The sequence below is a fragment of the Triturus cristatus genome, chromosome 4_2, assembly GCF_964204655.1.
Source record: "Triturus cristatus chromosome 4_2, aTriCri1.1, whole genome shotgun sequence".
Taxonomy (NCBI): Eukaryota; Metazoa; Chordata; class Amphibia; order Caudata; family Salamandridae; genus Triturus; species Triturus cristatus.
Genome location: NC_140586.1, coordinates 304797312 through 304820116, shown reverse-complemented (window position 1 = coordinate 304820116; position 22805 = coordinate 304797312). Strand labels below are relative to the sequence as shown.

At 43.9% G+C, this 22805-nt stretch overlaps 1 protein-coding gene across 3 annotated transcripts in view; it reads left to right on the top strand.

Annotated features, from left to right (window-relative positions):
- SEC16B (SEC16 homolog B, endoplasmic reticulum export factor) overlaps window positions 1–22805 on the top strand; it is a 325648-nt gene that overhangs the window by 65060 nt on the left and 237783 nt on the right. For 2 of the 3 annotated variants that reach the window (XM_085601607.1, XM_085601608.1), the window contains exons 5-9: window positions 6509–6614; window positions 7434–7587; window positions 10139–10299; window positions 12854–12915; window positions 14416–14551. In XM_085601607.1, the coding sequence (XP_085457733.1) occupies window positions 6509–6614; window positions 7434–7587; window positions 10139–10299; window positions 12854–12915; window positions 14416–14551 (619 nt within the window). The remainder of the gene's footprint in view (window positions 1–6508; window positions 6615–7433; window positions 7588–10138; window positions 10300–12853; window positions 12916–14415; window positions 14552–22805) is intronic. The other variant, XM_085601609.1, reaches the window with a different exon arrangement.

Below are 22805 nucleotides of genomic sequence, written 5' to 3'. Positions count from 1 at the left end.
TGTGGAACAAACAAAAATGTAGGATAGGCGTTTAATTGTGGCGCCCTTCGCCTCACGGAAGGGTGCTGTATGGTCACAAGTCCCAAGGATCCCACCGCTGCCACCAATGTAGGAACCTGGGGTCACCAGGCCCTAAGGGCGGTAACGTGGCGCGAGCCGGTCGGGCAACCAGAGGGCTATGTGTTAAGCAACCATACACCACACGCTTCTCATGGACTAGAGTCACACACAATAAGGGACGCCACACCGTTTAAATTATGCAAATACTTCAAGTTTATCCAAGTATAGCTGGTCAGTTGCAGTTCAGGAAATAACAAGGTAATACATGAATCATAATACCATTGTTCAGTACATGCGACACTCGGGGTGATAGCTATGCAGTGCCTAACCTCGTTCATGTACCCACGCCCGCTGGTTAAATGCAGGAGATTCTAGCGCTGTGCGCGCTTATGTAAAGTCTATCCCTGAACAGGCCGTCTAACACAGCGTAATACTTGTAAGGGGGATCATTGGGTTCATCAACATGGCGCCTGTCGAACTGAGCGCTCCTCGTGACCACTGGCCCCTAGTACTGTGAAGCAAGGCATATAAAACACAGCGCTACGCGCAATCAGTTGCATGTGGAAACGTTTGCGTAGAACAGTTATCACAACGCGTTACTCGTAATCAGTCGCATAACATTACTTTCGAGCAGAGCATATAACACAATGCGCTACTCGCATTCCTAGGCATGTAACTACGGTCGAGCAGAGCATATAACACAGTGCGCTACTCGCGTTCCTGGGCATGTAATTACTTTCGAGCAGAGCATATAACACAGTGCGCTACTCGCATTCCTTGGCAGGTAATTACTTTCGAGCGGAGCATATAACACAGTGCGCTACTCGCATTCCTTGGCAGGTAATTACTTTCGAGCAGAGCATATAACACAGTGCGCTACTCGCATTCCTTGGCAGGTAATTACTTTCGAGCCGAGCATATAACACAGTGCGCTACTTGCAGTCCCGGTCTCTCCGGCTGGGGAAGCAGGGTCGGTGGCGTGAAGCGCCACACGAGGGTAATGTCAGTCAGTTCTTTGGGCGGCTTCCAGCGGGGAGGGTGACCGGACTTGAGGAGCGGGTCCCTATGCTCCGGTGCAGTTCACAGAGCACCGCGCTCAGTATTACAGAAGGGGGGACACGGACAGGATCCCTCGGCGGGGTCTCTCCGTCGCGCAGGCAGTGGCGTGGACTCCCACGGAGGGGACAACCCGGGCCAAGTGCGGTGTGGTTTCCAGACCAGCAGGGGGCGCACCAGGGGGGATCTCGGCCTCCGGGCTTACCTCCGTCTCGGCGTCAGCAGGCGTCCGTCCTCACGTCGTTGGGGGAACTCGGTCCCGATCTTGCGCACCTCCTCACACGGCTGCGACGGCAGCGACGGGGCCCCGGACTTCGCCTGGGCCTCGCGACACAGCAGGGCACTCCTCCAGGCCTCCAGGCCGCGGCGGTGAGCGCGCTGGCTTCGTCGTCGCAGGGGGGGGGCTCAAATTAAGGATGGGGGTAAAGTGCTCAGCGGAGCACGCTGCCGGGGGTCCCAGACCAGGGCAGGGAGCGCGGGGGTCACAGCGCTAGTACCTGGTCGATCCCCGGTGACTTGGCAATCGGCTTAGTATTTTGTTCAATAGGGTAGCTTGGACACGCAGTCTCAGCTCTGGCATTCAAGGCTTACAGCTCGCTCTTGTCATGCAGTCTCAGATCTTAAAGTTAGGTTTCAGTTCTCAGTTGACAGATGAGGTCTTTTGGCGCAGATGTATCTGGCGCCCTTAAGGGGTTCTGTTACAGGGGTAGGGATGGAGAGGGCGACTAGGTCCTTCCTAGTCAGGTTGGCAGAGAGTCTCTGGGTCCTCCTACTACTGGGCAAGATCAGTGGGATTCACAGGGCACCTCACTCACTTAAGAGGCAGTACCTAAATCCTGTCACTCTCAGAGGCATAAGTCCCTGGCTAGGCCCTACCGCCTACACTCCTGGTGGATTCTTCCAGCTCTGCTTCACCCCAATGGCCAACGCACCACAAAAGTTTCCCTCCCACTCTTAAGTAGCCCTAGGTCAGGTGACCTCTAGCCAAGGCGGCAAAAGTAAAACCCCACCTCCCTTCTAGAAGGTTCCAGCTTCTTCCAGGAGCTTCCCCACTCTACCTATGGGACAAAAAGGCGGGCTGGTGTCGCAACATTGTTGTGGGTCCCAGCCAGCTCCTGGCAGCTAGGGTGCTACTATGAAAAACGACCACCCTGCAGTAGCAGGGGTCTGTGGCAGCCATCTTGGGAGAAGGGAGCACCTGCACCTTAACACTGATTGGCAATGAAAAGGCGCCCGGAGACCTAGTCCAACATAAAAATGAGGGTGGAAAAAATGAGGCACGATACAAAAATAGAAGGGGAGACCACCCTAGGGCTGACAGGTCCAACAGCTGGTCATGGGCCATACGCAGATCCATCGAGAAGAGGATTATTCCTCCAGAACTTTCTATTCTTGATATTTAATTGTATAAGTGGCCCTGTTTTTGTTTTTAGTTTTCATCATTTTTATCATGTTATGGAAAGACCGTTATGTTGGTTTATTTCTGTTTTAGTAGTGTACTCTTGGGCTGGACCCAGTTAGAGATATTTAATATTTACAAGGACTTTAGACTCTGTGTTTTCTCTATTTTAATTTGTATTCTTTTTTATTTTTCTTCTTACTTTGTTGTAGTGTATCTTTCATGATGTAATAATCGAATAAAGATTTCTTGATGATGATGATGATGATGTATTTGCTATTTATTAAAAGAAGAATGAACAAAAATGTAAAGTCAATGACTTAAGAGGTGCCTCCAAACCCACAAGGTTATGTTTAAAGAATGTATTAGTTGGGTGAAAAGTGAAAATAATGAGTGCACCCGTATCACTGAACTAGGATTATCCATGATTATCTTTTTACTGAAATTATTATCACCAAACGTGACAAGCTTTTTCATACCTCCTTTTCAAAAGCAGTACTCACTCTCATCTAGCTCCAAAGCCATAAAATGCAATTTGCCATGTAAGCCACTTTCAGAACTGATTTAAAGGTCAGTGCCCGATCTTGAAGATCCTTTGATGATATTTCCAAATTACTTAAAGATAATTTTGATTTGACCAATAAAACACATACTCATTTTGTAAAAGAGATGGTTTACTAATGCTCTTAGTGTTGCAGATTATGTCAGGGTTCCAATATTTGTTTCAGAATAAGTTAATATTCAATTGATACACTGATTATATTTAACTCAACTTGCATCTGAATTTGTCCCTTTGCCTTTTTTGATCCCCATTGTGTGTTTTCTTGTTTTTTGACTTTTCTATCCAGTTGTTTTTGTGTTTTCCTCATCATCTTCTGCCAAAGCCTTGTGCAGGAAACCTCTTTTTTAAAAACCTTGGTCACCATATGTTCTTAATTTCTTAATATAATTGTTCTATTTTCTGTTGAAAGTGTAGACTATCCAGATGTGGGCTTCTCTAAGGTATTGTGCAAATTGAGGGTGTTTTTTCTGGCTCATCCTGTCTGGCTATTTTTCAGTTTGCGGGTGCAACGTCTGATAAAAATCAGTGATCACTATTTGTGTTTATTTAGAATCAATACCTACTGCACCACTTTAGTTTCCTTCAACCGATTGAAATATGGAATTTCAATATATTTAATAAATGTTCTGATAAATCTTCACTGTTAACTCCCTTATCTCCCTTAATCTGACGCATATTGCTTAAAAATATATCACCTCAGTAGTAAGCAGTAATCTGATGCTGATATGTTTTAAAATGTATTGGTCTTCTTCAGGGTTCATTGAAAATGTATGTTAAATACTTTTGCTTATTCATATAAAAGTATCTATTGTACTAAGGAAAAAACAATATAAAATACTTGCCAAATAATGTTTGTTTAGTTCCTAAAGTATGTAATATTCAGCAATTAATATTATGTGCTGCCCATCCTATGTGATGAATGAAACACGCATATATATAATAGCACTGAGTAGAAAATCCCTACTCTGTGTTTTACAGGAAAACAAAATGACAGAAATCTGGGCAGCAACAACAAAATGAAGTGAAATGGGGAAACAGCGTCCCTATAATCATATTGCAAGAGGAGAAATTAATGTCCTTGAGGCATCAGCCACTCTGAAATGGTCAGTGATTAACTTTCATTGAGGAACTATTTCAGCTCATGGTATTAGAGCCACAAATAAAAACATTATTTAATTAGAATTCTGCCTTCTGCTGTCCATTTATTAGGCAACAGGAAAGATTGAAATGGCAGGTACAATTTTAATGACTTAACATTAGGAGTGATCATTTCAACACATGGTAATGAACTTGATGTATTTGTTGCTGAGAATACTGTTTGTAGCAGTAATAAATGTGTTCTATGACACATACTATATCACAACTTGCATTTTTTCTTAGGTCCGTTGATTTTGTTTTCATTGATGCAAAAGGTTATTTAATGCTCACTTTAAATGAATCCTGGTGAAGTCCCAGTCGTTTTACTATTAAACTGAAAAATGCTGATGCAAAATAGCTAACTAGTAGTTTGCACATAGGAATTTGAATAACATTTAGGGCCAATGCATGGAAGATTCTTTGGATGCCCCACAGTCTTAGTAGCTTTTTTACACATCTGAATAATGCTGATCATTCTATGTTGCCAACTATAGAAATCAAAGGGACGATCCTTTTACACATTAGTAAAATGAATACAGAAGAGGAGTATGTTTTTGGCATTTGTTTCTGATTTAAATATATAAATTGCTTTAACTCTATGTGAATGCATCTGTCCAGGCTTCAGGATACCACTGTGATTGTAAAAGACAGTATACCTTGGTTGGGGTTAGGTTTGGTCACCCATTCCTCTATTGATCTTTATTCGTTCTCCTCTATCTCATTTTGTTGATCTGGTGTATAAAAGAATTAAACTGGTTGCAAAAGAAAAGTTATACCTACTCAAAGTTGAAAAGCAAGCAAATATATACAAAACAAGCAAACTCATTTAACAAGAGCACATGTTTTCATAGAATCAAATGTGTGCTGATGCATATTAATAATACTCTTTTGACTGTCCTCCATTCATTACAGCTATAAATAGACTTTAAGACATGCCAAGGGACTATGCTTAAGTAAAATCTTTGTTTAAGTAAATTATACGCTTAAGAAAAACCATGATAATTTTGCATGGTGAATACATTATCTTCTTATTTGCAATAATGAAATTGTGCGTAGTGAACCAAAACCCTCCACGTTATACCATGGGCCTGATTCACAAAGGGCCTCTGCACTCGTGGTGTACGCCCCGGAGTCGTGGCGGGGGACCTGCTCTCATGGCGGGACCTCAGCAATGGGTAGCTGCAGTGCGGAGGTTCCTCCACAAGTGCACATGCTCTTGGTGAATCTGGCCCTATGTATGGTATAGAGGATGGCTTCTTGGTAGCACGCTCACTGGACACCTTGTGTGTTGGACAGCTGGCCACCACCATGACGGGTATTTGGCATTGATGGGTTCTAAATTGATTTGATGGATGTTTGAGCTTCAATAATTTAGCATGTTTGATTTCCTGCAAAAAATAACTATTAGGTGTCACCGAAGGATTCCTTGTCTTTTTGATGTTTTATTGAGTATCCCAGGCTTTTCGTACTGCATTAGTACCCTTTTAGCATGAGTGTAGGCTCCAGTTAAAGGGCTGTGATTGCTCAGCCTGACCTTATTGTATACATTTAGTATTCACTTCTTATCACTATTTTATAGCCCTTACGCAACAGCACATAATTTAGTTGCATAGCTGGCGTACTGCACAAATCGTCATTTGTATATTGTATTTACATAGAAATATAGCATAAACTTCCAGATCACATGGATTGATTTCCTATATTTATCAAGGTATGCAATAGGGTACCCGCTGTTTAAAACATACACATACAAAGCCAGTTGGCTTTTCTCTGTTACCTCTTTGATTTCTGATCTACTCTCTCTAATTTATTGTCACCGCTCTGATCTCAATGCTACCTCCATTTCATGATCTGTTCCTGGCATTTGTCTAGATTCCACTCTTAATTTCTGTTTCTAATGATTTGTGCCTAGTTCCTCTTGCTGTCGGTCAGTGCTTTCTCTTTCGCCACCAACCCTGATGTATTATTTGCCATCACCTTTTTGTCAACTTTGATTTCTCTTTTACTCGTTCTTTGATTTCTGCTTTTTTCATGCCACCCCTTTCTTTCCTATCAACCTCTCACACACTGATTTGTCTATCAGCTTGCTTCCTTTCACTATCATACTTTATGTTTTTTAAACTTCTTAATTCCAATTCCACTAATTCCCAATTTCTAATTCCTAAATTTTTCAGCAGCCAGCATATGTCTAAAAAAGATGGAGCACTCAACATATCTTTTATAAGACACAATAGCAATGTATTTAAAATTATTTTACTTCTCTTTCTTGCATTTTAAACCGTATCTTGTTGTAGGACAAACAATTATGAAGGAAGCTATGTCAGGACCACAGAGCGGGAGAGAAATGGAGAGGATTTTCGATGGAACACTCAGGAGGACTCTGGTGTTTTGCAAACCGAGGTGAGTCACAAGTTAGTTTACACAGAGTTCAGTCAGTGTACATGTGCTCTACAATGAAGCACCCTCTACTGTTCCAGGGCTGGGACCCACACTCAGTGCACTGGTGTCCTGCCTCCAGCACTCTCTGCTGTTCTAGCGCAAAGAGGTACATGCAAAGCTCTGTAGGTGCACCACAGTTCTATCATGTCCTCTTATTGCAGGAGTCGGACCCAGCCTAGCTCTGTCAGTTAATCTCACTCGAGACCTAAAATAGTCTTTGCAATTGCAATACCGAGACTTGTTTTGTCAGTGGACTAAAGTTCAGACCTTATCACCCTTCCAAGCCATCCTACCCCCAAATATGTGATTTTTGACCTTGTATAATGATGCCTTTGACAAGCCTGATGATGACTTTATTCAGTGTGAGTAAATACACCTAATCTCTCTCCTCCTCTCCTCTCCTCTCCTCTCCTCTCCTCTCCTCTCCTCTCCTCTCCTCTCCTCTCCTCTCCTCTCCTCTCCTCTCCTCTCCTCTCCTCTCCTCTCCTCTCTCCTCTCCCCTCCTCTCCTCTCCTCTCATCTCCTCTCCTCTCCTCTCCCCTCCCCTCCTCTCCTCTCCTCTCCTCCCCTCCCCTCCCCCTTCCTCTCCCCTCTCCTCACCTCCCCCTTCGCTCCCCTCCTCTCCTCTCCCCTCTCCTTTCCCATCCTCCCTCACTCCCCTTAACTCACCCTCCCATCCACTCCACTCCCCTCCCCTTCCCTCTACTCCCCTCCCCTCTCCTCTCCTCTCCTCTCCTGGTCTTCCCTTCCCCATTTCCCCTTTCCCATTGTATCCTTCAGTTCATCTCTCCTCAGGCTCCCAGCTCTGCGGAACACAGTCTGCTCCAGCAGTACAAGGAGTCAGGTCTTTCTTCCAGCAGCTACGAGCTCAGCCAGTACATGGGTGACTCCTCAGACCCGTGCCCACCTGAGCCCTTGAGTCCAGTGGCAGCAGGTGAGTCTCCACCATATCAGAAGCGGGGGTTCTTCTACTGACAGTGTACATCCCAGTGCATTCAGAGTGAGACATGGTCCTAGGTCGATTTGGTTAATAACTCACTTGGTTCAGTTTATGAGTGCAATCTTTTTACAATATCCTTAACATTGCTTAGTTTATTTGGTACCTTTAGCTGCTATTGCACATTGCCCACTCTTCCATGCTCTAACATACCTTGCATTGATCTATTACCAATGTTTCCCAAGCAGGCTAAGGAAAGTGTTTAGCTATGTGTTTTCTAGCTTTGGCGATAGAATATTTCTGTGAATGGGGTCAATGGCTGATGAGCTATCTATAGAAGTGGGATGTAGGCATCCCTTCCATTAGGTGTATTTCATTCCCACAAGTTGAAATAAGAAGGCTTTGTCGATGGTGGAGAGTACAGCTCTGAGTCTGCCTTGGTACATGGAAAGGATCCCTTCAGCGTCTTAACATTCTTGTGTAGTTTTCAAGATTATGCAGCTTGCCTTTCTTATAGACTGGAAATATAATGCTGTTGAGCCACTAGTCTGGGAAGGAGTAGGAATCTATGAAGGTGTGGAAGAGTGCCTGCAAGATTTTGTGCCTCAAATTTGGAAAGGATTAGAACAGTTTTTTAGACTAAAAACTGCCTCCTTAGACTGGTTGAGGGCGAATTCGTTTTTTATTTCTTTTTTTAGTTCCTCGTCAGAGGTAATTTCCATGAAGTGGTTTCAGAGTCCCTGAGCTGTTCAAAGATTTTAGGTTAGGTTGGGTTGTTTTGAAAGATGTTCTGGAAGTGATTGACATATGAGGTGTGTGAAATTTTGTAGGCGAGTACAGATGACTTTCACAGAACCCATAGGTGATCACCTTCCAGAAACAATTTGGGCATGATTCACAAACTGCACTTTGTAGTAAGTTTTGTAGTACTACAAAATGGACTACAAAATGCGAATTTTACTTATACTATTATGTGCAAAGTTCTCCTCCCCAACTGTGGAATCTCCACACACTTCAGTTAGGTTTTATTAGTGATTGCGGGAAAGACCGGGGAATGGAACAGATTTACTCCTAAAGTGGATGGATTAGGTAGAAGTAAAAGGGGTGTAGTGAGGGCCAGGGTGGGGTTTAAGGAGGGAATTACCCACCTTCACAAAAGTAAGGCAATTGGTTTACTTTGAGGGGTGGAGTTATGTAATGTACACTTTTGTAGTAAGTTTACTCTTGGAGTTTGTGAATAATGTAAGTAGTATACTTACTCCAAGGTATAAACTTACTCAAAAGTGTAAGTTACCTTTGAGAATCAGCCCTCAGTGTCATTGGCTATTGCTGCGTGTGGGCTTCCAACACATTTTCTGTGAAAAAAAATATTTTCTTCTTTTATATTAGGAATTTGTATTGTTTCTTTGAGACTTTTCTCATGCATTTTTTATTCGATATGCCCCCACATCAGTTATTCCTTTCTTAGAGTTGCATTCTTCGTCCAACCAGATGATGTCTAGGGAGAGTCTTCTTGTTATATTGTGTTTAAGGCCAAGTTTCCTTCGTGTAGGTATTATTGCCCATTGAGAGAAGGTTTCTGGTAATTTCCTCGAAAAAAAGTGAATTTTGCATGTGTGCTTGCTCCAGATGCTAGATAGTCTTTGTCTTCTTGTTCATCGAGGAAGTGGTTTCTTGGTGTGAAGATGTCTAATAGGCTCATCCACCCCTTTAGGGCTTCCTTGTCGATCATGTGACCATATTATTAATCTTAGAATTCCAGGGGTTGCGGGCCTCTGGGACAAAATTGTGTCATCGCTGGGTGCTTCATGAAATGTGATATTCAGTTGAATATGGCCGCTATCGAAAATTTGGCATCTGAGAATTGGGACAAATCTGATTGGGGAATTAAGATGCAGTCAATGATTGAGGATGTCTATTATTGCAAAATGGCAGGAGGGCTTGTTTTCCTTCTGCTACAGTGTGAAGGGCTGAATCATGCTGTTCCCGTAGCAGATTTTTTTCAAGGACCTTTCCATTGGAGTCTTTCTGTGGGAAGGGTTGGCTTATGATTCGGGTTTCCAGGTCATGCCTAGCTTCCATGACAGATTATTCTTCCTTGCCCCAGTTTCCTAATTTGGTATTAAAGTCCTGTGCTATAACAACCTAGTGTTGTGGAGGAAGTTTGACTTGAATGTGTCTTTCCAGTAGGCCTCTGAGCAATTCAAGTTCCTTTGAATTAGAACACTCAGCATACATCTTTGCTATTCTCAGTGTTGAATTATCAGGACAATATCTGTAGCCATTGACCGGGAATTGGTATCTGGCTCATCTTTTTCATTTTGTTTAGCCGCTGCTAGTCTGTAGTCCTCTGGAATTCTTTCAGCAGACTTTGTTTGCTTTTGCTTAGTTGCTAATCCCAGCAGAATTACAGGACCCTCATATTGAGGCCCTTGGAGTCTTTTGTAGTTGCATAGCCCAAGGGGAAACTGAAGTGGGTTGTACTCTAAACATGTCTTTGATGCCACTTTGACAGTTTGTTTAATTGCATTTTTTTGTTCTTTTACAGAGGAAACTTCACTCAGCGCCTCCCCTCAATCTTTTACCCCCCTGAAGTATTCCCTCCCCCATGTGGCAGTCTGTTTCGGGGCAGGGGGCCAAATGGTTCGTGTATGCCCTAACTATCCCACCGAAGGACAGCCGGCAATCATTGAAATTCACAGCCTGGAGGTAACAGTTATGAGAATTCCATGGGGAAAGGGCAGTGGGTAAGAGGGCTACCCCGGATATAGGAACCTTGAACCCATACAGTGATGCTTCATTAAAAAAAACATAAATGGAGTCTTCCCTGGCAGTAGAACGCTTGATTGAGACTGCTCTGAAAGAAGAAATTTGGACACAGTTCTTCCCCCAATAGAACTAAATTCAGTTGTTTTTATATAGTGCATGGCTACACCAGCAGGCCTCCCAGTGTTAGTTGCAACAACCTCACAGAGCTACCATAATGAATCAATTAACTAAAGCCCATTCTTCAGAAAAGGTGTGTTTTTAATCATTTTCTAAAACATACTTCTGATTGCTGACTTCTAAGGGAGGCTGGAAGGGCGTTCCCAAGCACAGATACAAGGTACACAAAGGAGCGGCCTCCGCTTCTCGCCCTTTTGGTCTTGGGCACGAGCAGCAGTCTCTGATTACTAGATCTCAGAGACCTCCGTGGAACATACTGGGTGAGTGAGTTCCTGATAATGAGTCGGCCTTTTTCGTGGATTGCCCGATGCGCAATGCATAGAGCCTTAAAATGAATTCTCCTGGCAGCCAATGTAGGACACACTTGAAAGCTCCTATTCTTCATAAAGGCTTCCAGCCAATTGATGGCGTCCCCAGTAATGCCAACTTTCATCATCCTCTGGATAAGCATGGAGTGCAATACCGTGTCGGAAGCAGCACTTAGATCCGACATTATCAGTGCCACTAAACCCTATAGAGCGGAGTTCCTCAGTGGCTACCAGCAGTGCAGTCTCCGAACTGTAACCTTAACTGAATCCTGTCTGGGTGGAGTGGAGGATGTAATGAGTTTCCAATAAGTAGGACAGAAGTTTATTTACCTGCTTTTCTAGTAATTTATTCACTCACGGAAGCAGGTTGGAATATGCTGTAGGTTGGAAGATGCTGCTTCACTATCGCAAGTGTCCATGTTTGTGGAATATGGCCAGTTTCGATTGAGTAGTTAAGATATCCATTAGGATGGATAATAAGGAATTGTCACCTTGACCTAAAATATCAGGAGGGGGCCGGGTCCAAAGGAGACCCTGACAGGGGAAGCAGACAGGATGGGATCAGACCTCTGCATTCGCAGAGTACTGACGTTAGGTATAATAGCAGGAGATCCACATTTTTGTATATTTTGTTAACAAATGGATATGAGAGAAGTTTCCTACATCCCATGCGTGTGTTGCCAACTTTCATACCCTTGTTACTTGCCACACATTCAATGGTAATACGAGTCCCTAAAATTTCCTTTCAATAATAGCCACTTATATAGAGTCCTATTTATAGAAACACCTGCTATGGAAACATCTGGCACAGAAATGCCTCATAATAACTACCACTGATACAGAATCCTCTTTATATGCACATCTAACCTAGTGTTTCTTAAATAAGAACACTTGCTATCAATATTGAGTAACCATTGATGTATGAGGCTCTGATTTAGAGACAGAATCCCTGAAGCATAACCCGGTGTGCTAAAGGAACATTTGTCACTTACACTCCACTGGTATAAAACATCTGATTCAGAAATCATAGATTTAGACACACTAACTTAATGTAAGAACTTATAATGTAAAGTCAGCTCAATGTAAGAGTTCCTTCTTTAGTGATTTCCATGATGTAGGAGTCTCGGATACAGACCTCTGTATATATGAATGCTTCAGACTGTCTCGTTGAGGATCGTTTGTTACACAGATTTGTCCTATGTAAGAGCCTGTCATGCTAAGATGGCCTCTTCTGTAAGGAAAACTCCTGTGATTTTAGAATCACAGACACTGAAATTCCCTTGGATGTATGAATGATTGATGGAGATACTACTTTGCTATAGCATCCATTGAATCTCATCTGACAATGTGATTGTTTTGTGCTAGCCATACCTGATAGTAACCTGAGTTTGAGATATACAAGATTACAGAATTTTACTAAATAATCTGGGATTCTCCATAAACGGTGTCCAACTAATTACCTATAATTCAGTGAGATATGTCATATACATTAAAAAGCCATAGTTCAATTTCTGTCATTGCAAATTAATCTAAAAGTTATTCTAACATTACCTTATCATTTCATAAATTAATCTCAGTAGAAAGCATGTAAAAAGCTAACACCTTTATGTAAGTTTCACCAATCAATCGTGTCAAAGTACCACGTTAGTCTAAATTTAAACAACAGAATTGATTGTAGATGTTTTGAGGTGGGAATAGCTTTCTTAATCACGTTAAAGATAAGGTGCAAATCTAAACTTAGCCCAGAGTGCATGCCAATCCATGATTGCATACATTTCCTTACACTTTTAGTAGTCAAAAAATCCACACAAATTGTGTTTTCCTGAGAGAAAGACATTTTTATGTTTCTGTTATACTATGCACCTATTTTAAAGATGCAGATTTTATCAAATCTCTGTGAATAATGTTTGTGAGTGATTTTTTTGAACAACTGAAAAGATTTTTCTGAGATGATCTTTCTGTAAAAGCTGTGTTCCATTGTTGAGTCAGACCCATCACACTTTTCACAGGTCATTCTTCATGACACGCAGGAGCAGGAAGAAATGAGGGCTTTCTTGGGGCCTCTGATCAGGTAACGTAATGCTCCTCTCGCACAACTTCTCCTCAAGTACTGTTAATACTAATTGTACTCTGGCTGACATCTCTTCGAGAACCCACAGACAGACACCAAACTGGTGACAGACCCCTCTTCTCGCTTGGACACACTTGACATCTATATTAAAAATATGAAGACATACGACATCCATCAAAGGGAGGAAGAATTGTGACCAGTCTTTTCACCTACAACAGCCACATATAGGGCAGACTTTTTCCCATTTAGAGATTTGTGGCAGACCTTATGCCGTCCCTATGGGTATCTTAAGCACATTCCTTGACTGTATAAAAAAAGAAATCATATGGCCGCTTCGAGATCTATGAGGAATTTCATAATGAGGGCCTTAGAAGTTGGAGGCAGAGCTCCTGTCGCATTCAGGCACAAATTCTTCAGCAATATCACATATCGATTATAGTTGAACATTTCATGACCAATAAATAAATAGGGGGAAAATAGTCCACTTCACAGTGACAATTGAAGCGTTCCTAGATCCCATATTCAAATATGGGACAAATCAATTTTGAACTGAACAAATATGGATCTGACCTCTGATTTTCCACAAGAACATAAAGCATAAATAATCATATTACCCATAAGAGCCTCATTGTGAGCCTTGTAGGAATCTTAGAAGGTAATACCACACCTGTTAAAAATTGATACCGCAGGGTGCCCAATTAACAGTGAGCGATTCTACCCATTCCGAGTTCTGGAACTGGGAATGCGTGATAATGTGGTAATACCAAAAGTTTTCATTTATTATGAAGTGTGCAACTTGAAGTATTTGTGATTTTCCATGCGCAAATTTTACCAGGTATTACCGGAGAGTATAGTAATGTAGCTCATGCTTGAATCCTGATTCTGGTGCAAAGTCCTGTATGTACCTGAATTAGGATTCAGTGGGATTTGTAATGTGGCCTTAACAAAGAAATCAGACATATGCTTTCATGTCCACCATTACTGCTCAAAGACTAGTTACAAACTGTCTTGTCTCTAACTTACAGTTAAGGAGACCGTGCTCTCTAACTTACAGATAAAAAGGTCAGAGACTGGCTAAGAAATCAGACATGCTGCTAACTTGTCCATATAAATCAAGTATGCACCCTTTGTTACTCCAGCAAAAAAGAAAACACATTAGAAGTTTACTATACACCCTGCAGGGAATTAATGGACAGACCAGAGGCTGTTACTTTGCACAGTGAAATGAGGAAAAACATTTCACATCCAGAGGTATATTTGGTACATACTCGCCTCAACACCAAAACATTAGAGAGAGAATGCGTACCTCTGCAAAGAAGAATCATGCAAAGCATTCTTCTCCAAAAGAGACATCTCAATTCATCAATGAATAATTCTCTGTTGCTTCTTCCTTTCACACTGTTGCCATTGCTAAATTCATAAAGTGGTTGGTTACCTCACTTTTTGACTTACCCCTGACATGCTGCCATTTCCTTTTTTCTTTTCCTTCTTTGCTTCCAGGGAAGATTTGCACAAAGGAGACATTCTCAGTTTATGCCAGCGCAAAGTGGAACTGATAAAGCAGTTGGATGCTGTGAGGAGCCGAGATGCTGTCCTACTCTGGCAACTCCTGGTGCTTCTCTGCCGGCAGAATGGGGTACGTTCTCTACCATGTTATGTTATGTAATGTTATGTGTTATTGTAAAGTGCACTATTGCCCCTGAGGGTATCCTAGCACTGAGGTGTGTTTGCCTTAACCCTTCATGGGGTAGATGGATTAAATGAAAAGCTAGGTCTTCAGTTTCTTATGGAATTCAAGAAGAGAGGAGACTTTTGTGTTGTGGGAGGCCGTTCCACACTTTAGCAGTGATGTAAGAGAATTCCCGTCCTCCTGATCTGGTTCTGTGGGATGTGTGTGAGTATGAGTCCTGCAGAACGGTGTTGTCTGGGTGATTGGTGGAAGGAGATGCGACTGTTCGGGTAGGTGGGGCCTAGGTTGTGTAGTGTCTTGAATTTGTGTGAAGACTTTGAAATGAGCGAGTTTGTGTATTGAGCCAGTGGAGTTCCCTGAAATGTAGTGTGATGTGAGTTCTGTGTGGGTGGTTGAGGACAAGTCTTGCTGCAGAGTTCTGGATGGCTTGTATTGTACTAGTGAGTTCCTTGGTGATACCGGCATAGAGGGTGTTTCCCTAGTTCAACTTGCTGGTGACTAGGGCATGAGTGACAGTTTTCCTAGTGTTGCTCAAGAGCCATTTAAAGAACTTTCTCTGGATCTTCAGGGCGTGGAAGCAGGATGCAGTGACGTTGTTGACTTGTGCGGTCATGTTCAAATTACTGTTGATGATTATTCCAAGGATCCTGACATGTGTGCTGGGTGTGGGTCCAAGTACAGCTGGCCACCAGTTGGAGTCCCTTTGTGAGGTGTTCTTGCCGAAGATAACCACTGTCGGCGTAGAGTTCTACACAGTTGTTTTCCATCTGGGTAGCGACTTTGGTCATGCAGTTGGAGGTGACCTTGTTTCTTGTGTTGGAGGTCATATCTGAAAGGGTGAGTATGAGATGCATGTTGTCAGCATACAAGTGGATGTTGATGTGTGCACAGATGATGTTGACCTGAGGGAATAAGCATGCATTGAAGAGTGTGGGGCTGAGCAATGAGCCCTGAGGCACTCCACAGATGAATTTTAGGGCTTCCGAGGAGTAAGGTGCCAGACTGACAGCCTGTGTTCTAGCCATTAAGAAGGAGCAGATCTAGTGGAGAGCGGGTCCTTGGATGCCAATGACGTGCCGGCACCTGATGGGGATGGGGTGTGTGATTTTGCCAAATGCTGCAGAGAGGTCCAGTAGAATGAGGGCTGCTGTGTCTCCTCTGCCGTGAATCATGCAGATGTCGTCTGTGGTGGCAATGCTCTGTCATTGATCATGCCGATGTGGTCTGTGGCAGCGATGAGTGCTGTTTCTGTACTGCGTTTGGGCCTGAATTTGTTCTGCGTATTACTGAGGTGATAGTGGTTGCTGAGGTAGTCGGTGAGGAGCCAGATAAGCTTTATTCTTACACACCAGCCACCTCCAACTGTTAGTGGAACCCCTCTCAACACATACAGTTTCACATTCTGTTCCAAGACAGGGCATTCTACTGATTACATCAGAACACTAGAATGAGCCAGCCCCAGTATGCCACCCAAAGCGTTTTATTCTTTGTTTGTGGTGTGGTGTGAAAAGTCTTAGTATTTTAAGATAGGCTTGTCCATCATAAATCTGAGAAATTAATTTGAATTCTCTCTATATGGTAAAAGAGAAAAAAAATATCACCCATTCACTTCCCTTCAGCCAATTTTAAGGTAAATGGCATTTTGGTCACTTTCCTGTATTTACATACTGAGAGCAAAAGGCTGAATGCATCAATAAACACCGAAACTGATATATTATCCATAGCAAAGAATGAGATATGCAACATTTCTTGCTTGTGGTACTTTTTTTGTGACTGATGCACAAGCTTACCACTGTCTGTGCTTAATGATTTTTTCTCCTTGTCACTCTTCTTCTCATTTTCCCTCTTCAAATGACCTCCTTTAATGTGCTTAAATACATTTTTTGTTTTAAGATCAATGTCAGAACTTGCTACGCAATAATTGCAAAATACTATTTGCCCAATCACGGTGTAATTTTAATTCTCCAGTATTGGGGTGTCTTTCATAGATTCACATGCTTGAATATTCCCCGTCGTCGAAGTGGGAGTCCCACGGTACATAACATAGTAATGTAACAATAACATAACCATAGTATAGGTAAGAAAAAACCATAGAGTAGCATTGAATAATAGAGCTTTATAGATAGAAAAGCCTGTCACCTTTATAACCTATCAAAGTCATTGTGAATAGTCCAAATTCCAGCCAATCAGGCGCTAGCACCCTCTGGAATGTTCTCCTCAGAGACTCAGGCCCTCAGATTTTCTAACGCACGTCGTGTGAAGGGAGTCTTCCTTAGCTCTACTCATGTCTACAACCAAGAAGTCCCTCTTCAGATCCTGTGGGACATGTGGAAAACAGCGACTTCATTCTGAGGACCCTCATAAGAAGTGCATTTATTGCCTCTGCCCTGAACACCAGGTAAAGGGTTGTAAAATTTGCATGACTTTCTCACAAAAGACCTTAAAGGACAGAGAGGGGCGTCTCCTTCTGTGGTTCCAGAAGTTGAAGACTATGGATAACCCCCTGTCAGATGTGGAAAGTATTTCCTCGGTCCGGACTGCTTTATCCTTGAAGAGAGCCAGTGAGTCTGAGAAAGTTTCTCCTAAGACTAAGGTGGTGAAGAAACATCATGTTGTTAAGTCCATAGACCTGCCTTCAACATCAAAAGGGGTGTTTCCTGCCCCTCAGAGTCTGTCTTCACCCTCTACGCCCCAGAGATTTGACTTTCAGGCGTCCAAGTCTGAGCAGTTTTTGCCCAAAAAACTGACGAGTTTGTCGTCGCTCCCTCCGTCGACGAGGACTTCTGTCGTCGCCTCTACAACGACGACTTCAACTTCTTCGTCTATGATGCCGGCTATGATCCTGTCGCCGTCGATGTTGGTGTCTTTGAAGGTGAGACCTCTGTCGTCTACGGTGCCTTTGACTTTGTCGACGGCGTCTTCCAAGCATAAGATGCATTCGTCGACGCGCACTTCATTGTCGACGAAAGAGTCAGCTTTGTCGATGGTGGCTTTGTCGACGGTGGCTTCGTCAACGGTGGCTTCGTCGGCGGTGGCTTCGTCGGTGGTGGCTTTGTCGACGGTCGCTTCGTCGATGGTGGCTCAGTGGCAACATCTCTCGTTGACAGCGACAGCGTCGACGGCTGCATCCATGGATCTAGTTCCTTTGAGGTCTACTGGTTCTCTGCTTCAACGCCGACAGTCTTCTTTGGATGCCTTGATGTCACTTCAAACTGCTTCTCATCCTCCAGCAGAGCTGTTTTCTTCTGACGCTGGTGACGATGATTCAGAGGAGGGTGACAGGTTTCGGGCTGCTCGCAGTCCCTCAGAGCTTCTAATTAAATGTCTGGATTTTGATGACGCCCAGGAGTATGAGGATTTTTTGGACCGTACCAACAAACCAGCGCCGGATTATCCCATGGCGCAAATGCCTATGTCCCTTATTTCCAACCTTCAATTCATGCTGGATGACTATTACCGTTGTTTTCTGAACTCAGTCCAGGCCTCTCCAGCACCACAAGCGCCTCTTCCACCACCGCTTCCTGCAGAACAGCTTTCCACGCCTTCTACATCGGCATCACGGTTACAACACCAGGTCACTCCTCATGTCATTGAGGAGGATGATGAGGAGAATGATGCTGATAGAGAGGAGGGTGAGCTGGAGGATAGATCCCTCCTCTCGGAATGGGACAATTATCAGATTCAAACACCGTCGACCACCGCTCCAGCTCCTCTTGATTCCCTACCGGTGGGCATAGGTGGATTTCATGTCCTCATGGAAAGGGCGGCAAAGCGATTTTACCTCCCTATGGTCACTAGAAAGGAGGATTGTTTCTTGTATGACTTTAAAGATCAGCCACAGAAACAAGTTCGGGCTATTCCCATCATCGATTTTATTTGGCAAGAGGGTCTCAAGCTCATGGAGAACCCTAATTCCATTCCTGCTGTCCTGCCACGACTGGAAGGACAGTATAAGGCCCCTGCAAATTCGCCTGTATTCTTATTGCACAGCCAAAACCTGATTCCATTATTACTCAGGCAGCACAACGTCGTGCCAGGAATCCCTCGTCTCCATTATCGGCTCCTCCGGACCGTGAGGGCAGACGCCTTGATGCTATTGGTAAGAAGTTCTCCACTATGGCGGCAACTACGGTCTGGGCGGCCAATTCTTTAGCTACCCTCGGCCGTTATGACCGACAAATGTGGTCGGACATTGCTTCCCTTGTAGATTTAATACCAGAACCTTCTAAGGCTGAAGCATTGAAAATTCTTCAGGAAGGGGAAAGGATTTCCTCAGAGATTATTGATTGTGCTGTTGATGTATCTTCTACTGGTTTTCGTCAACTGGAAGGCACGGCAGTCCTCAGGTGGCAGGGCTGGTTAAAGGCCACTTCTTTCCATCAAGAGGAGCAGACGAAAATTTTGGACATGCCTTATGACGGTGAATCACTGTTTGGCCAACACATAGATGATGCCCTTCAGACGATCAAGAAGGACATTGACACTGCTCATGCTCTTGGTACTCTTCAATTTAAAAAACAGCCCTTTCGGGGTGCGAGGGGTCGTGGCTCCTCCTCTTCCTTTCGGGGCGGTTCCAATCAGTACCGACAGTACAACTCTTTTCAAAGCCAACAACCTTACTCCTCCCAGAACCAACAATCGTACAGACAACCGCCGGCGGCATCTTACAGACAGTACAGAGGTAAATCCTCTTATAGAGGAAGGGATTCCTCTAAGAAACAATGACTTTTTCCATCTGCCATCCTTGATACCTTCCACCCTCTCAAAGGTTGGAGGTCGAATCTCCCGCTTCTACTCCAAATGGTCACTGATTACTACCGATCAATGGGTTCTTGATAGAGTTCGTAAAGATCCCTTCCAATTCTCCACCCAGAGGTCCTCCTCCTGCCCATCTGAAGGAACTTTTAGGTCAACTCACAATCTTGTTGAGAAAATGCGCAATCGAAGTGGTTCCGAAACTACAAAGGGGCAGAGAATTCTATTCGCGGTTCTTGCTTATACAGAAAAAATCGGGAGAATGGTGCCCCATTTTAGACCTACGCTCCCTAAACAAATACCTCAAAAAGCAAACATTCCGAATGTTGTCTCTTCAGGAGGTGCTTCGTTTACTATTCCAGGACGAGTACAAGACCACACTGGACCTCCAAAAATGAGACCCATTCAGGAGGAACTCGACAAGCAATGGGCTCAAGTTTCAGGGTCCTTCAACGATATGATCCAGGTCACATCTCGGATGAAAACAGCTCCGTTCTGGTGGACTCTCGAAATAAACGTCTCTTCAGCTTGTCCGTTTCTGGTGGACACCCTAAGTTTCACTCTCACAACAGATGCATCTCTGGAAGGGTGGGGAGCGCACCTGCAGGGCCTCACAGTCAAAGGATGGTGGGATACCCACCAAAGGACTTGACACATCAACCTTCTGGAGTTACTTGCCATTTTTTTGGTGCTAAAGGCTTTTCGCACCATCATCCTGGGAGCTTCGGTGTTGATCTGGACAGACAACACAACATGCATGCTCTATATAAACAAACAAGAGGGCACAGGGTCCATTTTGCTATCCCTTCAGGCTCAACAAATCTAGGACTGGGCAATCCAGTATCAAATCACTGACGGCAGTGCATGTTCCGGGAGCGTCCAACATTCTAGCGGACTCTGAGCAGGTCAACCTATTCCAACCATGAGTGGGATTTACATCAACCCACACTGGATCGCATCTTTCGGTTATGGAGGCCTCCGAATCTGGATCTGTTTGCAACCAATCTGAACCGCAAATGCCCGTTCTACGCAAGTTGGCTTCCCCAACCAGAGTCGTGCGGGAATGCTTTTTTGATGAACTGGTCAAAAATATATGCCTACGCTTTTCCGCCGATTCCTCTGGTCCCCAGGGTTCTTCGAAAAATGAGGAGAGAACCTTGCCGCATTCTGCTAATAGCTCCCAGGTGGCCTCGACAAATATGGTTTACGGAACTCCTGCTCCTGTCGCAGTGCGACCCGATTCTAATCCACCCACTTCCGGATCTTCTGACAATGGATCTGGGACAGGTTTGTCATCCCGATCCGGCATCTCTTCGTTTTAGCGGCATGGAACCTGAGCACTATGAGTTTGCCAACTTAAACATTCCTTCAGACTGCAGAGAGGTTCATGCTAAGGCTAGGGCAGCCTCCACTGTGAAAACATACAAACTCAAATGGAAACGGTTCTGTCTGTGGTGTGACGCTGCTCAACACACCCGGTTCATTCTACACCAGATCAACTTTTGTCTTTCTTTTTATATCTAGCAAAATCAGGCCTCTCGCATTCTACTCTTAAAGTTTTTCTGGCAGCAATCTCAAGATTTCGACAGGATGGTTCTATCTCTCTTTACTCCTCCAGAGTAATTCAGCAGTTCTTCAAGGGCCTTTTTCGGATGTTTCCTCCAATTCGTCGACAGCCTCCTCCTTGGCACTTAAATGTTGTATTGACACAACTTATGAAGCCCCCATTTGAGCCAATCCATAAGGTTGATCTCAAATTCGTTACTTGGAAGACTTCGCTGCTGTTGGCTCTCACTTCTTCACGTCGAGTCAGTGACATACAGGCTTTTACTACTAAACCGCCTTTCCTTCAATTTACCAAGTACTCTGTCTTGCTCCGCACCAATCCGGCCTTTATCCCCAAAGTGCCATCTGATTTCCATCTTAATGAGCCGGTCATTTTAAAAACATTTTTCCCTAATCCTCAAACATCAGCAGAGAGGACACTCCATTCTTTAGATGTCAAAAGATGTCTGACATTTTATCTTCAAAGGACGGCTAGTATCCGTAAGACTGATCAACTTTTTGTGGCCTACGGACGGATGAGAAAGGGGCATCCAGTCACCAAACAGACTATTGCACACTGGATATCTACTGCAATTGCCCTTTGCCATCAGCAAGCTGGGAAGCCACTTACTGCGACTGTTCGAGCGCATTTTACCAGAAAAGTTTCCTCTTCTACTGCGCTGTTTGCTGGTGTACCTCTTCAACACATCTATAGAGCTGCAACATGGTCCAGCAGGCACACCTTTACCAGGCACTACTGTCTGGAAGCTGCTGACAACGCTGACACAGCCGTGAGGCAAGCGGTCCTACGTAATCTCTTTAAATAAGGTGAGCCTCTGTTGCTTCCCTCCTCCTGTATACAAGGTACCGTTTTCTATATGCTTCAGTATCTCTATCGTACTGTGTTTTATGATTGATTTATATGTACCTTGCATTACCTTGGTATCACTGCTAACTACTTTTATTCAAGCATGTGAATCTATGAAAGACACCCCAATACTGGAGAAGAACAAAAGTTACTTACCTGTAAACTGTGGTTCTCCAGTATTGGTGTCTTTCATAGAGTCACATGCGACCCACCCTCCTCCCCTCAGAGGCTCTCCTCTTCTGCTTGACTCTTTTGTCACTCTTCTGCTATGAAAATCTGAGGGCCTGAGCCTCTGAGGAGAACATTCCAGAGGGTGCTAGCGCCTGATTGGCTGGAGTTTGGACTATTCACAATGACTTTGATAGGTTATAAAGGGGACAGACTTTTCTATCTATAAAGCTCTATGATTCAATGCTACTAGGTTTTTTCTTACCTATACTATGGTTATGGTATTGCTACATTGCTATGTTATGTACCGTGGGAGTCCCACTTTGACGACGGGGAATATTCAAGCATGTGAATCTATGAAAAACACCAATACTGGAGAACCACAGTTTACAGGTAAGTAACTTTTGTTCTTTCAGCTTTCAATTATTTTTTTAAGAGGTCAGAGCGAGCCGGGCTTCTAAGCATTTAGTTACAAAAGGATGTTCCACTCTATGGCATGGATACTGGCACTAAGATTTGAGTTAACCAAGCAGATCTGGGTAGCGCCGGGGCGTAATGTAGGCCCCTGAACACCCTGCAGTGCTGGGGGGCCCAACCATTCAGGGGCCTAACCCTTTGGAGAGATCCATGCAGTCCAAAACCAGTGTATATCTGTGAGATATGGGAGACTCGGGTGCCCCTCGTCAGATGTTTGAGTTATGCCATTGGCGTAGCGGAGGCCTGGGTTCTGACAGACAATCAGCAAGACCTGAAAATGATGCAGTTGTGTGGAGATTTGACCTGTGAGACTCTTCCCCATGACCACCGAAGGAAAGGGTGGCTACAGCCATGTCACAGTGCATAGAGGCTTTCTCCCCATCCCAA